The sequence below is a fragment of the Mesoplodon mirus genome (assembly GCF_964341445.2).
Source record: "Mesoplodon mirus genome assembly, chromosome: 3".
NCBI classification, from domain to species: domain Eukaryota; kingdom Metazoa; phylum Chordata; class Mammalia; order Artiodactyla; family Ziphiidae; genus Mesoplodon; species Mesoplodon mirus.
Window position 1 is genome coordinate 4365712 of NC_138978.1, and position 16761 is coordinate 4382472.

The 16761-nt window shown below is 62.4% G+C and overlaps 1 protein-coding gene across 1 annotated transcript in view; it reads right to left on the minus strand.

Annotated features, from left to right (window-relative positions):
* Positions 1-477: 477 nt before the first annotated feature.
* Positions 478-16761, minus strand: part of ACOT7 (acyl-CoA thioesterase 7) — a gene marked incomplete at its 5' end in the record, with an annotated part of 92957 nt that continues 76673 nt past the window's right edge. Inside the window, one exon of the mRNA XM_082613821.1 lies at positions 478-874. Coding sequence (XP_082469947.1) covers positions 776-874 — 99 coding nt within the window. The 3' untranslated portion in view covers positions 478-775. The remainder of the gene's footprint in view (positions 875-16761) is intronic.

The following is a 16761-nucleotide window of genomic DNA, read 5'->3' on the forward strand; positions in this document are numbered from 1 at the left end:
AGGATCCCTGCCTCGTGCTCCGAGGTGTCTCAGCTGCCTCCAGGGAGCAGACGCCAGGTCCAGGGCAGGGCTGCCCCATGCTGAGCTGTGGTCTGGTCTGGCTGAGCCCGGCTCTTTCTGCCCAGCTCCTTGCCTGAGTCCTCACAAAAGCACCCCAGCCCCCATCGACAGGAAGGCCAGTGGGACACTGGTTGGGACCTCAGAGCCAGGACACGGAACCAGGGCCCAGGAGGGGGTTGGAGGGTGGGAAGGAAGGGGTGCTCTCTCTCTGTCCAGCAAGCCGTTGGGCAAACACAAATGGGCGCCGCTGTGCCCAAGGTTCTGGGGTATGTGCAGGTACAGGCACCCGGTGGTGGGGGCGGGAGGGTGGCCCTGAGGAAGAGGGGCGCCCATGGGAGCCCACAGCCCCCAACACCCCAGGGAGAGCAGCCGCCCAAGACAAGCAACCACCCAGACCAAGGTCCAGCCAAACAGCAGCTTTATTAGTGATGCTGGGCTCTTTCCATACCATACAGCGTGCGCCCCAGTATTCCCCAGGGTTTCCAGGGAATGCCTTGGGGCGTCGGGACAATACTGTGTAGCATTTACACTGGGATGATATAAATAAAGCTTTGGTGTATAGGTTTCCAGGAGAGGTTAACACAGGTTAACACTGCGAGACAAATACTTCACACAACACCAACTGTCAACGTGAACTGGGTTTTTGGCCAAGGGGTAACTTCTAAATGATGAGACGCTGGGGTCTGCTCCAGGCCCCAGCGGTAGGAGGGGGCATCTAGGGCTGAGGCTCCGCTTGACCCTGTCGTTTTGCCTTCATCTGCAGGTACCGCCCTTTGCCTTCCTCAAAGCGCTTCTTCTCGTCCTCAGTCTCGGGCTGCGGACCACACACAGAGAAGCAGGCAGGTTAGAGAACCTGTGACTGCAGCGTAGCCGTAGCCGGGGCCCCGCCCCGCCCCTCCCCTCCCCACGGGCACAGAGAACCCGGCCCAGGCCCCATCTTCCTGACAGCCCACAGCGAGCATCTCTCCCCATGTCGCGTTCCACAGCAGGCCGAATCCTGAGCCCAGCGCCACTTTGGTAATGAACTTCAGCTGAAAATGCAGTTGATGATGAAACGCGGGAGGGGAGGCCTAAAGCAGAGACGAGCCAGAGCAAGGAAGAGGGGGACCCCACGTTTGCGCCACTCCCAGGGAATGCCAGCGGCTCTCCGTCTCTGCCCCGAAGGGAAGTGGGGACAAACACCTTGCTGGCTGGGTGACCTTGAGAAGGCCGCTTTATTGTACCAGGAGTGAGCGACCACATTGTGGGCAGCGAGCCCTGGCCAGCACAGACGCCTAGGAAGTGGCACCGGGTGTCCTTCTCACCTCTTCTCTGCTGCTTCCTTCCTCTGAGCAACCTAAGAAGCTAGCTACCTGAGTGACCAGCGGGACTTGGCCAAGGGCTGGATTTTGCCCAGGACAGTCCTGGCTTGTGCCTGCCGACCCAGCAGGATGGCGAACTGTGCCCCCTCGTGCTCTTGAGAGTGGCCTGGCCTGGCCGCTAAGTGGTGTGGCCCTGGCCAGAGAGGTCCACTGCGGCAGCATCAGGAGGTCACTTCCCAAGGCCCCATCTGTCCCACCGCACAGTTCTCTCTCGCCGTCTGGGGCCAGGGATTCGGGCTTAAAGGGCTGTGCGATTCCTCTGGGACGACACTGCCTTGAGACACTCTGAGGGTGTCTGAAAGCCAAAGAAATGGGGCAGTTGCCCTTCATCCACAGTGACACCAAGCCCTAGCAGCTATATTTGGCCCAAGGGTTTTACAGACAAATGGTGTATTGGCAAAAGAGAGAGAACGATCAGCCAGAGGATGGAATGTCAGGTCACACCACATAGTTCCTCCCCTTCAGCCTTCTCAGCAATTGTTCTCTAAATGTCACCAGGTGTAAACTGGCAAACCTTGCGGCTCAGAGCCAGTAGAACGTTCGGGTACCTGAAGCACTAGGATCGTGGTCCTCATAGTGGTTCCGGTTCCTGTCTGAAGAGTCTCGGGGCAGACATGGGAAATGGTGGCTTTTCCAAGACACTTTATTTATTTATTGTTATTTTTTTTTGGTGGTACACGGTCCTCTCACTGTTGTGGCCTCTCCTGTTGCGGAGCACAGGCTCCGGACGCACAGGCTCAGCGGCCATGGCTCACGGGCCCAGCCGCTCCACGGCATGTGGGATCTTCTCGGACCGGGGCACAAACCCGTGTCCCCTGCATCGGCAGGCGGACTCTCAACCACTGCGCCACCAGGGAAGCCCCAAGACGCTTTATTGGAGGCCTGCTCTGTTTTCACCTCTGGCTGACTTTTTAAAAATAAAATTTGAGGCTACTCAGTTTGACTTGAAACAGCACAGGGAGATAAACTGTTCTCAGTTTCAGCAGGCAGTCCTAAGCCGGCAAGACCCCCGAGTCCTCCAGCCCCTGCTGTCCAAGGCACCCCACGAACACAAGTCCACATCCTGCTGGGCCCAGCCCAAGGTTTCTGCACACATCCAGGCAGAATGTGCTAGATTGGGGGCCTCTCAAATGTTCACGTATGCATGAATCGCTTGAGGATCTTGTAAATGTGGATTCTGACCCGGTGGGTCTGGGGGTCAGAGGCTGAGACCTGTTTCTTTTTTTTCTTTTTCATAAATTTATTTATTTTTGGCTGCATTGGGTCTTCGTTGCTGCATGCGGGCTTTCTCTTAGTTGTGGCGAGCAGGGTCTACTCTTGCTTGTGGTGCACGGGCTTCTCATTGCGGTGGCTTCTCTTGTTGCAGAGCACGGGCTCTAGGCACATGGGCTTCAGCAGTTGTGGCACGTGGCCTCAGTAGTTGTGGCTCGCAGGCTCTAGAGCGCAGGCTCCGTAGTTGTGGCGCACGGGCTTAGTTGCTCTGCGGCATGTGGGATCTTCCCGGACCAGGGCTCGAACCTGTGTCCCCTGCACTGGCAGGCGGATTCTTCATCACTGCACCACCAGGGAAGTCCTGAGACCTGTTTCTAACACGGGTCCAGGTGATGCGATGCTGCTGCCCACAGAGCACTTTGGGTAGCAGGACCCTGGCCCCTCCCCATCTCCATCCCTCTTCCAAATGGGGGACAGCCAAAGCGGCCAAGAATGCAAGGTCAAAGCCACCAGGCTAGAACAGTGGGGGCTTTTTCCTCCCCCTCCCCTATATGGAACTTGCTTGGCATGGCTGAGGAGACCTGTGGCTCCCATCCACCTGCAGCCCGAAGGCACAGCCCTTCCTTAGTGGGAGGAGGGGTGTAGCCGGGCTTCCTGCCTGCCTCGCAGACGACCCCATCAGTGCCTATGGGGTCCCAGAGATGGGGACCGGGGAGTCGGGGCCCGGTGGGGCTGGCTGAGAGGAGAGCTGGAGGAGGGCAGTGGGCGGTCTGGACCACGTTCCAAGGTTCCTGCCAGCTCTAAAAACCCGCCCCTCTCTGCTGGGGCTCTGGAGCAGGCCCTCCTTCTAGCTGGTGGAGTTGCCATCTCGGGGGCAGGGGAAAGAAGGCAAGGGCTTATTAGAAAGAAAACGATTTCTCAGAAGCAAGAGAGTGAGCTTGGCCTGAGTAAGGCAGCAGGACCAAGAGGGGCGGCTACCAGGCCCTCTGCAGAGCCCCCCGGAGCCAGGGCTGGCCTCGCGAGATGGGCTTCCTGTTTCTCCAGCCCGTCAGTGGTCTTGGAAATCAGCAGATGTGGGATTCGGGTGAGAACTGGGTCCCTAAGTGCCAGGGTCATCAGCCAAGTGCTCTTGGGGCTCCAGGGAGCAGGGAGGGGACCCAGGGAGGGTGGCAAATGGCCCCGTGGAGCTGCTGGCGTGAGCTCAGGAGCTGGCGTCCCATCTGTCAGGCAAGGATGGCCCACGTGAGGCCAGGGCCTGGGGTGGGAGTGAGCTGGCACTGGGACTGAGGAAGGGCTGCTGGGCCCGGGAGATGCCCGGGGAGCAGCCCACCCTCTGCGGGCACCTGGCCATGGACCCCTCGGCACCGCCCACACTGCGCACTTGGGTTCTTCCCCTCGAGGACACACACCACTGTTCCGTTTGCGTTGACACCACTGCCTGCAAACTTGCGGCAGGAGTGCGGGCTCTGTGGCCTCCTGCATCCCAGGTCTCTGTCTCCCGGCTCCAAAAGGGGGATGAAGCCTTCTTGATGATCTGTGGCCAAACAGGGCTGGAAACCTGAATGCTAATTAGCCTCTCCCAGCTAATGATGCACACAGGTCAAAATCTTGAAGTCAAATAAACCTGTTTAACTGTGTTTAATCAGGGCTGTCCCACAATGATTTAGCCAGGGACCCGTTTTCCTAAGGAACCTTACTCCCATCTTGGGGGTGGCCGAATGGGAAGCGCTGCCCACCCTCTCCTGAGGTCAGCTTGTGGCACGCCCTCAGAGCTGGCCGACAGCCCTGGGAGAAAGAAGCCGGGCACAAAGGCCCACCTCACGTGTGAGCCCAGTTACACAAACGTCCAGAACAGGCAACTCGACAGAAAACACAGATTAGTGGTGGCCAGGGGTTGGGGGAGGGATGAAGACTGGCGGTGTGCTGTGTCTTTTGGTTTTTTTTTTTTAAAGAAATGCAAGCATTTCTTTCTTGCTTTTTCTTTTTAAATAATTTATTTGTGTATTTATTTTTGGCCACGTTGGGTCTTCTTTGTTGCGTGTGGGCCTTCTCTAGTTGTGGTGAGCGGGGGCCACTCGTTGCGGCACGTGGGCTTCTCATGGTGGTGGCTTCTCTTGTTGCGGAGCACGGGCTCTAGGAGTGAGGGCTTCAGTAGTTGTGGCTCGTGGGCTTCAGTAGTTGTGGCTCGCGGGCTCTAGAGCGCAGGCTCAGTAGTTGTGGCGCACGGGCTTAGTTGCTCCGTGGCATGAGGGGTCTTCCTGGACCAGGGCTCAAACCCGTGTACCCTGCATTGGCAGGCGGATTCTTAACGACTGCGCCACCAGGGAAGCCCAGATTGTACATTTTAAGCAGGGGAACTGTACGGCGTGTAATTTTATCTGAAAAGCACCCCAGAGGTACAAGTGCCATCCTAGTTTACAGAAAGTCAAAGGGAAGGCTCAGCGGGGCGGTGCCCCACCCAAATCCGGGCACATGAGGCAGGGGCACCAGGGCGGGAGTGATGCTCACTGAATTAAACCAGGCACTTTCCCTGCCACGGCGCCCCGGCCTGGATGCGTGCACTCCCCACAAGCACACAGACCACCCCCTGCGGGGCCCTGCCTTGGGGAGCTGACCCACTGGCTGACAACACACGGGAAAAGAGGTAGCCGACACAGCACTAGGAACGTGACAATGGCAGGGACCAAAGGCAAAGGAGAGCGGAGCAAGGGGGTCTCGAGGGCCAGGCCCTGGGGAGGGTTCCTGGGAAGGCGTGCGGGCACCAGCTAGCCCATGAGAGTCTGTGTAACAACCCAGGAGGGGTCTAGAGCTGTCACGCTCCCCTCCCACCGATGAGGACGCGGGGCAGAGGCTGAGCGAGCGGCCCAAGCGGCAGCCGCTAAGTGGCAGAGCCTCGGTTTGAGCTGCCGCCGCCCTCCAGACCAGCCTGTGCTGACGGGCTCTAGGGGCGGGCCTGTCGGTGGGCAGCAGGGCACGCAGTGGCCCTCCCGTGTCACCCTGGTGACCCTCCAGAATGAGCCTGGAGCCCCCTGGGCCTGCAGCGGCCCAGCCCCCGTGGCTCTTCTCCATCCGGGAGGGGACAAGCCGGGGCAGGGATGCGTTCCCGTCCCAGCCTTGGAGCCAGGCGCCTCCCCGAGGAGCTGCCTGGGCACTAGAGGTGAACAGCAGACCGGCGCTGCGCCTTCCCCTTCTGCCAGGTCCTGTGAGTGCCAGTGGGCCACATGCGGCTGCCCGAGCGTCTTCCGGATCTCCACATACACGAACAAGAATGCCGGCCCTTCCATCACATTTGGGGCCACGACCCCCATGCTCTCCGCACACTCACAAGGAAAGCCCTCTCTAGGTCATAAGCTCTGGGAGTGAGGGGTGAACATCTTGGGGATGCACAGCATCTAGAAGCCAGGGGAGGACCATGTTGGGTCCTCATCAGGGCCGCTTCTGGGGCAGCGGGCGGGGTGTCCACTTCCGGGTCATGCCCGCACAGGGTGGGCGCCTCGCCTGCCTCCCCTCGTCCCACCAGGCCCTGATGTGCAGCTGTGACGAGCCCAGCCCTCTACCGGGTCACCCCAGACGACTGCAGCTACTCACCCCCTCGGCAGCCAACAGGCCACCACGTGTCCAGAACGGGTGCACCAAAGGCTCTGGATTCTTCTCTCAAAGCATGACCTGAGGAGGGGCCGAGGCCAAGGTGCAGGTACAAGACAGGGTACATTCTAGGCTCTGCTCAGTGGAGGGAGGGGCCCGTGCCCAGCACTGGGCCTCAGAGCTGCTGCCCTGAGTCTCTGACGGTCAACATTCTGCAGCTAACTCATCAGCCAGGAGCTGCCCTCGGACAGACCTCACGCGGCCTGATGATGGATGTACAGGCAGCTGGCCAGCTGGAGAGCGTGGCCAAGCCATTTGCCAGGCCTGGGGGTAAGGAGCCAGACGAGGGCTCATCCGTCTTCTCGCCTCTGGGGACGGCGGCCTGGGCTGCGCGTTCCAGGCTCTGAGGATTCGGTGCTGCCGCCCCAAATGCTGACGGCCCTCCTCACCGGCCTGCCCTGGAAGGTGCCCAGCGAGGGCACACGTTTATGAAGACAGGCCCTGGCCGCCACCCCAGGGGGAAACAGAGCCAGAGGTGAGCAGAGCAGCCTCTCTGTTCTCTGTGGAGGTGGGCGCCCTGCCCTGCTGGCCGGTGGACACTCGGCCTCCCCAGGGCCACGAGCTCTGATAAACAGCTCTCCTGGCCCAGTGACTAAGAGGGGCCACCACTTCCCTGCTGGGCACGGAGCTGACAGAAGGAGACAGATGGCTCCCCGCACGCGGCCCCACCCACGGCCCAGCGGCCGCCTCCTCACCTCCTCGCAGCCCGTCCCCCTCCATCCGGCAAAGTAAATAAATACATAAGTTGTTGGCTGTTGCTGTTTTTAATGGGGGTTGGCGGTGACGGGGAGGAGGACAAAGCTCCTCCACGGGAAACCACATTTCCCCTCCAGTGCCTGAAGCTGTTGGCAGGGAGGAGGGCTCACGGCGCCCCCACCCCACAAGTGGCTCTCGGCAATCCTTGCTCCAGCCTTGGGAGGCCTCCTGTGGGTATGAAAAAGGAGAGGTGACAGCAAGGGGGCCCACAGGCTGCTCAAGGCATGGTGACCCCTGTTTACCTGCCTGGTGGAAGGGACAGTGGAGGGGTGGTGAGGACCACAGGGTCACGGGGACCTGCTGTGTGGCCTCAAGAGACGCTGCCCACCTCCCCAGGGCCAGGTCCTCCCGCCTGTAAAATGGGGCTCTCATGGAGGTGACGTGGCAAAGCGCTCCTGCAGTGCCAGCGCGGGCCGCTCTCCGTGCACGGCCGTCACACCGCGTGTGTGCGCGCGCGCACGTGCACGCCTGTGAACCACTGTCATCACGAATGGCCTTAGAGGCCAAGTGCGCTCCCGTCTGCCGACCCAGAGCCACTGCCCTGGGAGGAGGGCGAATGGCCCCGGGGGTCACCTTAAGGCAGCCGGGCCTTTGGAACGTCACACAGCCCCAGGGACGTGGGGGTGGGGGTGGGGTCCCACCGGCCCCTCTGTGCTCCAGGCATCCCGCTGGCTCCCACCCGCCCGCTGGCTCCGGGCCTCCGATGTGCATCTTCTCCCCCTCTCCCCCCACCACGCTTCCTGCCAACGCTGTCTTCCGGGCTCCCGTCAGTGCAAACCAAATGTTTTCCATTTTGCATTTTCTGTGCTTCCAGAACACACATTTGGAACTTGGCAGGGAGGGTGAGTGACTAAGTTCCACCCTCAGTAAAATCAAGAGCTTGTCCTTTTTGTAATTAACGAACGTCTGGTGCGAAGAGGGTTCCCAGTGGTGATATAACAACTTCCTGTGAGCCTGAGGGACGCAGACCTTCTTAATTAGGAAGCCATGCAGCACAGCCTCTCCGGTCCTCATAACAGGAGACAAGAGGGATCGTGGGACAATCCTGAAGGCAATTAAGACATCCTCCAACTACTGGGGCCCTTCGGCGTGGCGTGGCGAGGGGCTCTGTGCGTGGTGGTGTCCAGGAGTCCCCAACCCCGCAGGCAGCTGTGTCCCCCAAGTGCAGCTCCACCTGCAGACCCCGACCCCAGGGATGCTGGGCTGGGCACCTGGGAAGCCGCTGTCCGGGGGTTTAGCTCCCAGCGGCCGCAGGCTGGGTCTCACCATCGCCGCCGCCGGCACACGCAGCCCCGAGCCTCCAATGATGGGACCGCCATGGGGAGTTGTAGGCACCCCTGCCAGGGGCTCCCCTCACCCCACAGCACCAGCTCAGCCCCTGAAATCACTGCCCTCGTGTGCGGTCACGAAATTCCCCTGCGGAAGGGCCAAGAGGAGGCTACGGAAGAGGCAGGGAGCTCGGGCGCTGCCTGGGAAAGGGCAGCGACGGGTACCAGTCTCCACTGGGAGAGGGGACACAGGCCCTGCTCGCAGCACTGGCCCCTGTACCAGCTGTGTGGACACGGCTGTCCCCACCAGACGACAGCCATAAGGTCCTCACCGCCTTTTTCTGAGCCCTTCCCACGGGCTGGGCCCCGGCCAGGGGCAGCGTCCTCACTGCAAGCCTCTGGCCCTGCGTGTGCTCACTCGTGTCGGCGTCTTCCCTGCTGTCTGTCTGAGGCCAGCACAGGGCCTGAGACACGGCGGGGCCCAGAAAGCATTTGCTGAGTGAACGAGCAAACCAACGAAGACTGCAGCAAGAAGGCCAAATCAGTGTGACTGTGTGTCAAAGAGCCTGCTCAATGGGCACATTCAGGCAACCTCTGTCCCCAAGCAACTCCAGAAGGCTCAGACCACCCAGGGGCTCGGCAGGGGCCTGCGCTGGTGACAGAGGCACAAGGTGGGGCATCCGGCACACCTGGGGTGGATAACCCCCTCCCGCCCCCGATGAAGCACATCGTCTCCTGCTGGCGGGGCCGGCATGCTGTTCTCTGATTCTGGGTATGCACATGAGCGGGGAGATCCTTTACGTTCTTCCTCCCACTGCGGGGCTCCGGGGTCTGTTTCTTCCTTGCATCTTTTTTTTTTGTGTGTGGTACGCGGGCTTCACTGTTGTGGCCTCTCCCATTGCGGAGCACAGGCTCCGGACGCGCAGGCTCAGCGGCCATGGCTCACGGGCCCAGCCGCTCCGCGGCATGTGGGATCCTCCCGGACCGGGGCACGAACCCGTGTCCCCTGAATCGGCAGGCGGACTCTCAACCACTGCGCCACCAGGGAAGCCCCTTCCTTGCATCTTTGAGCACGGGGTTCAGAAGTGTCCCTGTCCCTGGCAGGCCTTTGCCAGGGGACTCCACGCCACCTCACAGAGAAAGCACAAGGCTGCCAAGAAGCCACGGTTCTCACATGGTGGGGCGGCCTTGTGGTCCACCCCAGGATACACCAGGCGTGAGCTCACCCTCCTGAAAGACCCTCTCAGGTCCTGTGGCCGTGGCCCTTGCCTGGGCCCAGTGACCTTCACAGTCCTCTCCCCAGCTTGGAAGTCACCTTCCAGGGGGGCCGCAGTGCATCAAGGCTGTCCCGACTCCAGCTGGGATTCTCCTCTTTCCGCTGCACCCTCTGCCCACGGGCCTCTCTTCCTGCAGTCGTGTTTCCGGCACCATCCGGGGTCAGGCCTAACAGTGCCCCTGAGAGCCTGCCTCGGGCTTTCACCTTCTATAGAAATCACAACAGCTGGGGTCCCCTGGATTTGGAGACACAGCACTGAAGCAACAAGAAGCTGATGTTCCAGAGGTAGAACCTACCAACATTTTAACGAGAAGAAGTGTGTCATTGGTGCATTGGGCCCTCTTCTGGAGAGCGGACTGTTGAACTTGAACTGAGTGTTCTCCAGAGCACTACTGTTCCACAAAGAGGCCAGCCCAGAGCCGTCAGGGACACAGGATCTTCAGGAGACGTGAAGACTGGACGGGTTAAGAAGGTCAGAGGAAGAGTCTGGGCTCATGGCAGAGCAGAGGTGAGAGCCAGGCTGGCGGGGGCCGCACCCTCTCATCCATGCCCCCTGTGGTACCCACACCCCTGGTTCCAGGGGCAGGTGGGACTCACAGGCCACTACAAGTTCCCAAACACCACCCATTCAGGGGACAGGAGCAGCTTCAGGATTCTGGCGTTTTCCCATGACAAGGCAGACTCCCTGCTAAGCATCCAAAGCCAAGGGAGAGAGAGAGAGGACATGGGGTCAAGAAGCTTCACGAATATTCTAGTCCCCGACTCGCTCCTGTGGACGGGCAGCAAGGACACAGCCTCCCTCACTGACGTGGCTCCCCAAACACTTCCAGGAACAGACGAGTCAGTCCTGCTGTGCTCCAGTACGTCTGAGTTTCTTACATCAGGGAGCAACTAGAAATCATTCCAGCACACCGAATGTCCGGGACAGAGGTGTCTCCCCAAGCCGTAGGGACACCTGGGGCCCCCAGCCCAAAACAAGCCCCATGTGAGGGCCCTCTTCCCTTCCCTGGGGGTGGGATGTATGGTCCTCTCACCATATCAGGCTGTAAAGAGCAGGCCTGGCCATGGTTGGGGGGAGGTGGTGGCTGCCTCTGTTGCTGATGCTTCATCTCAAGGACCGGGCCCTTGGGAGCATTCCAGGCCCCTTCACCTCCAGGCTCGGGTCCTAGGATCGAGGAGCTGCCCACTGCCGGAAGCCTTGGCCCCGTGCTTCCCCTTCGGTGCAAAGTAGCAAGAAGCTCTCTGGTTAGATCACGGAGATGGTGCCGAGACCACAGAGCACCTGCCGGCCCGGGGTGGCTCCAGTGGGGAAACGGAGGCTCAGAGACAGGAAGGGGCTGCCATGGCCAAGGGGCTCAGGGTCTGCTCCAGGTCGACTCCACGTCAGGGCCGGCCACTGGACTCTGGGCGAGTCCCTGGCCATCACTGTCACTGTGGCCCGTCTGTGGGCTCGGACAACCCACCCTGACACCCACCGGGGAGGCGGGTCGGCATCTCGTGAACGCTCAGCTGCCTCCCATGGGACCATCACTGCTGTGGGCACCGGGGGCATCCACCCTGCCGGCTCCCTCCCAGGAGACAGAGAATAGCCTCGGCGGGCACCTGGCCCTAGGGAATGGGTGCTCAGGAAACCTGGTGGCGACTGGCCCTCGAGGGTGACCCGAGGTCCGGGGGTGATGTACAGCGGGAGCGCTCACAGCTGAGGAAGTGCAGAAGCACATGTTTTGCCGCGTTCTTGGCGGAGCTCCACCGGCTGCGAGAGGGAAGGCCGGCTGCCTCCCTGATTTCCTCACTGCCGCCGCTTTCATCCCGACTTGTCACTTCAGTGGCTGACGACGGAGGCCCCGGGGTCCAGGCCCCTGTCCTCTGCACGCCAGCTGTCCATGTGGACCGGGAGGCGAGGGTCTACAAGCAGCGGCCAAGACCCCCGTGCCACAGGCCGCTCTGTGGTTTGGGTTTTCTGGGAGCCAAGCAAACCGGCTTCGGAAAGACCCTGCTCCGCCCGCTGCCGCCACGTGCCCTGGCCGTGCCGCTCGGCTCGCCGGGGAAAGCGTTCCTGTTCCAAGTGACCCACAGAAGCAGCTGTGAACGTGCTCGCTCAAAACCCACATCACCTGCGTGCTTGCGATGGAGCCCAGGCTTCTCCCTTGTCGAGGGCGCGACCTCTCCCGCACGCGAGTCTCCTGGGGCCTCGGGGGCTGCAGCGCCCGCATGTGAACTAGAGAGAACGGAGGCCGGCCTTGCGCCCAGGACGGGCTTGCTCTGGCTTCAACACAGGGTCTGTCCATCGGGTTCTCACGCTTCTAGAGACTGAAAGGGCTTCCCACACCCAGGCTGGAAAGTCGCCCGTGGGAGGTGCTGGGAGGTGCCGGGGCCAGTCTGGGGCCGGGTCCCAGGGAGCCACCTCGGGGCGTTCCCCCACGTCCCTCCGTACCACCTCTCCAGCGCTGGAAGGTGGTGTGGGTCTGTCCGCCACCCCCGAGGTCAGAGGGCACGGTCACAGGGAGGCCTTTAGGAGGCAGGGCCTGGGCCTGGCTGGTTCCGCGTCCCGCACTTGCCTCTCTAAGCAGCAGCCTGGAAGTGCCGGCAGCTGCCGGGCGGGCGCGGTGCAGTGGGCCCTCCCCAGCCTAAAATATTCATCAAGAACTCCAGCAGCCACGCTGCCTTCCGTGTCAGCCGGGCCCTGGGGATGGGAGCTAAAAATAGACAGAAGGATAAGTGCTGACAGCGGGGTGGGGAGGGCTGAGCCCCGACGCGGGCACACGTGGGCTGAGAGGCAGACAACGTGGTGTCGGTGGTTCCCAAGTGAGCACTGCAGAGGCTGGGCTGGAGGCTAGGGAGTCTGCCCCACCCCCCAGAGGCTATTTTTATCCGCATTGGTGGGCCCCAGGACACCTCAGTGAAGAATCAAAGCCCATCTTTAATTAGCAACAATAGCCTGGATCGACATGCAGCCGGCCAGCGGGAAGATGTGGCCACTGCCAACCACCGGCCCCTCAGACCTGGGAATTCGGTCATCCTCCCTTCCCCTTCATTCAAGCAGGTGACTTTCCCCTAACCCCCTGCAGCCCCTCCTGCACCGACCCCCCGACCCCCAGGTCCCTAGGTTTCTGGAAAGGGCACAGACAGCCCCCAGGGTTCACAGACCAGCCCGGCCCCATGAGAGCGTCCCAGCTCTGGGAAGGTCACGGGCTCCTCCACAAAGGGCTCTCCGTGTGGACTGGACCCCGGGGCCGGAGGCTCTCCTCCCTGAGCCCGGACTGCTACCCTTCCACCCTGGCTGCGGCACTGGTCTCCCCAGCAGCCTGAGCTCTGGGGTGCGGGCAGGGCGGAGGGGGTAGCCATAGAGAGCTCCAATCAGGCCCGAGGCAGCTCCTGGGCTCCTGGGCGGGCGCACACTACAGCCGGCTACAGCCAGAATGCAGACCTTGCCGGGACACCCTGTCCACCTGCATGTACTCTGTGGGAGCCTTTTCAAAATGAAGATGGTCCCGACTCCTTGGCTATCCTTGGTCTCAGGGCCATTTGGGGTGTCCCGCAGGCCCCACTCTCCCTCAGCTGACGGTAGAGGAAAGGGCTCGGATAGCCGGAAGGCTGGTCCTGGGCCGGGCCTGCCCTCCAGCAGCTGGAGGGCCTTGGGTGTGTCCCTGCCCCTCCTCTCCCGCTACAAGAGGCCAGCTCGGCCCCCAGCCCTCTCAGTTCCTTTTGCTCTCTCTCCTACCAACTCCAGACCGGTTTCCAGGCAACGGCAAAGAGTCTCTGGGTGATGGGGTGGGCGTGGGGAGTAAGGCTTTATCCAGAGAGGGGAGAGAAGGTCATCAAAGGAGGAAATAGCTGAGAAACGGTGGAAGGAGCTGCTGTCGTGACCATCTGAGGGAAGGTGTCCAGGCAGAGGAACAGCAAGTGCAAAGGCCCTGAGGCGGGACTGAGTTTGGGATTTGAGGAACAGAGGTGGCTGGCCTGGCTGGACCCCATGCCGAGGGCACCGAGGAGCCGCTGAGCTGCTGAGCAGTTCAGGTGGGAGAGGAGGCCAATGCAATTCTGTTCTGAAAAACTTGCCGGGATGCAGCGCAGAGTCAGGGTGAGGGCAGCAGGAATGGGGGAGGGCGTACAGCTTGGGGCTGAGCGGGAGGGAGGGGCCAGCCCGGTTCCCAGGCTCACCGGGAGGGAATCCACCAGGAGGAGTGGGAGTTTTGTGGGGAGGCAGCTGGGGGACAACGGCTCAGTTCGGAATGTTACGTTTGAAATGCCTGCTGAGACCCTGTGGAGAGAGGCAGCCATGGCAGCCCATATGGGAGAGTAACGCAAGGAGGCCCGGGGCCCGGTCCCAACCACCCAAGGAGGGCAGCGTGCAGGTTGGGATCTGTCAGAGCCCCGTGTTTTGGGGCCATGGGGTGGCCATCTGGACACTCAGCAGAGGCCCCCTCAGTGAGATGTGCCAATGCCAGGGAGAGGCCAGTGAGATAAAGACGGAGAGTGTCCTTGGATCTGGCCACCCTGCTGGAGCCTGGAGGCTGGGGAGGCGGGGAGGACAGAGGTCCAGGGCTTGCCTGTGTGGGGCGGGAATTCAGCGTCCAGGAGGGAGGTGCTGTGGGCAGCTGTGCCGACAGGTGTCCCCCAGGGCCCCTGTGGCAATATGGAGAGAGATGGAACAAGGGTCTGGGGGAGAACAAGGGCGAGCCCGCATCTGGGGGCCAAGGGAGCAGCAAGGTCCCCAGAGGGAGAGGTCTGAGACCCAGAGACACGTGGTGGCGAAGGTTAAGGCAGGAGGAGGTCAGGCCTGTGGACAGAGGTCGTGGGGACGCGCGTGCATCAGCCTAGGGGCCGAGGCGGGGTGGAAGCCATCCTGCTAAGCCATCAGGATGGAGGGTGGGACGGGCACCCTGGTCCTCGTGCTCCGACGAGGCGGGCCCAGGGCCCCTCCTGGTGGGGGCAGTGGTGGAAGGTGGGGAGGAGGAGGGATGCGAGGTCGGGGGCTCCAGCGCTGGGGTCTCGGGAGGGAGAGGCCGAGGCTGCCGGACCCTCCACCCCTCTCCAGCAGCCTGGGGTCGTACGTGTGGAGGTGACGGTGCAGAGCCTGCCTGAGGACGGTGCCCACCCTGGCTCCCCTTTCTTTCCTTCCACACGGTGGAGCCCCCCATCCTTTAAGGCCAGGTTCACCAACCCTGCCCTGTGCAGCCTCCCCCCACGCCCCCCCGACTCACTGGAGCCCCAGGGTGGGGACCCAATGCCGGCAAAGAGCGAGTGGGGGTTGGCCCGCAGAGGACGGGGGAGGGACAGGAAAGGGCCCAGCGGGCAGCCGAGGCTCCTCTGGCCACGGCAGCGGCCTTGACGAGGCCAGACGGCTCCCCTACCAAACGTAGGCCCTGCCCCTGTGGGCCTGCAAGGCCCCAGAGAGGAGCGGGGCTGGGGGGTCAGCAACTCCGCAGCAGGCCAGGCGAGTGAGCAGGGGCCTTGCGCCCGCCTGGATGAGGAAGTGCTCCAAAGCGCAGTATGTTTATCCTTACAGAGGCTTCCAGTACGTGCTCTTTGCCAGGAGGCACAGGAGCTGCGTGGGAGCAGACGCTGCAGGGGCCCTGGGAGGCTGGCGGGGGGCCTGAGTCGCCTGCCAGTCGCTTCCACACAAGCGTCAGTCGCTCGGGACCCTAACCCCCGGCCCCTCCCCAGGCTTCTCGGCTCAGCACCTGCACCTCAGCCACCACGCGCACCTCAACCACCGCCCAGGGTTCTGGCTTCCTCCAGGACCCCTAGTGACAGACGCAGGGTCTGGCTCAAGACAAACCAGGAGCAGCCTGAACGGAGGCTTTCTCTACACCCAGGCTCCCACGGACCGGCTGTGTGACCTTCCCCAAGTGCCTCAGCCTCGCTGGGCTGAGGGTGGCCAAGAGAAGCAGGCAGAGGACTCAGAACCGGCGGGCACAGGGCCGCCCTCCAGGCGGGGGCACTTGCCCTGACCGGCATAGGTAAGGAATGTGTGAGGCTCATAAAGCTGTCATCAGCCTCAAGGGGAACCTGGAGGCATCGTTCATTCGTTCACTCGTTCACTCGTTCATTCCTGCATCCAACACAGTCGCCCAGTGCCTCTGAGCTGGGTCCCCTCGCCCCCCTGCCCCGCCCCGTGCCCCACCTTGACGCTGGCTGCCTCGCGCTCCCCGACTCCCGGGTTCCCCGACAGCTAGCACGCGCCAAGGTGTTGGGATTACTCCCACGACCGCCCAGCACGGCCCCCTGCCCCACTGGCCTTCCTGGGGGCTCCTGCCCACTCCCCGGGCACCACTTTACATCCACCTCAGGTGGAGGCCACCGGCCCAGCGCGCTCCCCTGGCTCCCCCGAGTGTCCACGCTGCCTGTCTCTCCTCCTGGGATTGGCTTCAGGCCCTGCACACGGCAGGATTCATGCATTTTCCCAACCGCACCCACTAAGTGCCAAGACTGTTCCAGCCCCAGTGAGCCGCTAGGAGCACATGTGCTCCAGTTCTGGAAGCTCAGTCCAGTGGGGGAGGGGCAACCGGCAAAAGAGCAGCTCCCGAAAGCTGGGTGGGTGGGGGGGCGGTGCTTTGGAGAAAGGCAGGGCAGGGACGAGGCCAGACCGTGGATGGGGGTCTGGCGTGGGGCGGGCGTGAGGGGGTGGGAGCCCTGGAAGTCTCCGGGGATTGTGGCCTTGAGCGCTGGGGGCCCGCGGGCGCCGAGAGCTGAGGAGGGGGCCGGGGGCGAGAGGGAGGGAAGCCCTCACCTGTTCAGTGACTCCAAGCTTCTCTTTTCCAGAAAATGCCGGTGACTCACCTGTGCCCCCCTCGCCCCCGCCCGCCACAGCTCCAGTAGCAACCTCTTGGGTTGTGGAGCCCAGGACGGCAGCCAAGCCACCCTGCTGGTGGCTGAGACCTGCCAGGATCCGCGCGTGGGCCACAGCCCCCAGCCCTGCTCCCGGAGGCGGCCACCCACCTGCCACTGCTCTCTGCACACCCAGGGCAGAGCCTGGCTGGGGAGCCAGGGCAGGGAAAGGCCCCGAGGCCCAGACGCCCGGCCCCGAGGTGCAGGGCTCTGGCTTGGCCCCAGGATGCAGGACACGCAGGCCAGGGCCTCCTCGAGAGCCCACCCTGGGAGGGTCCTCACCCCAACTCTAGCGCCTGTACACGGTGCCAGGACCCGCAAGGCGGCGTGCTTATCCCACGGGAAGGAGCTC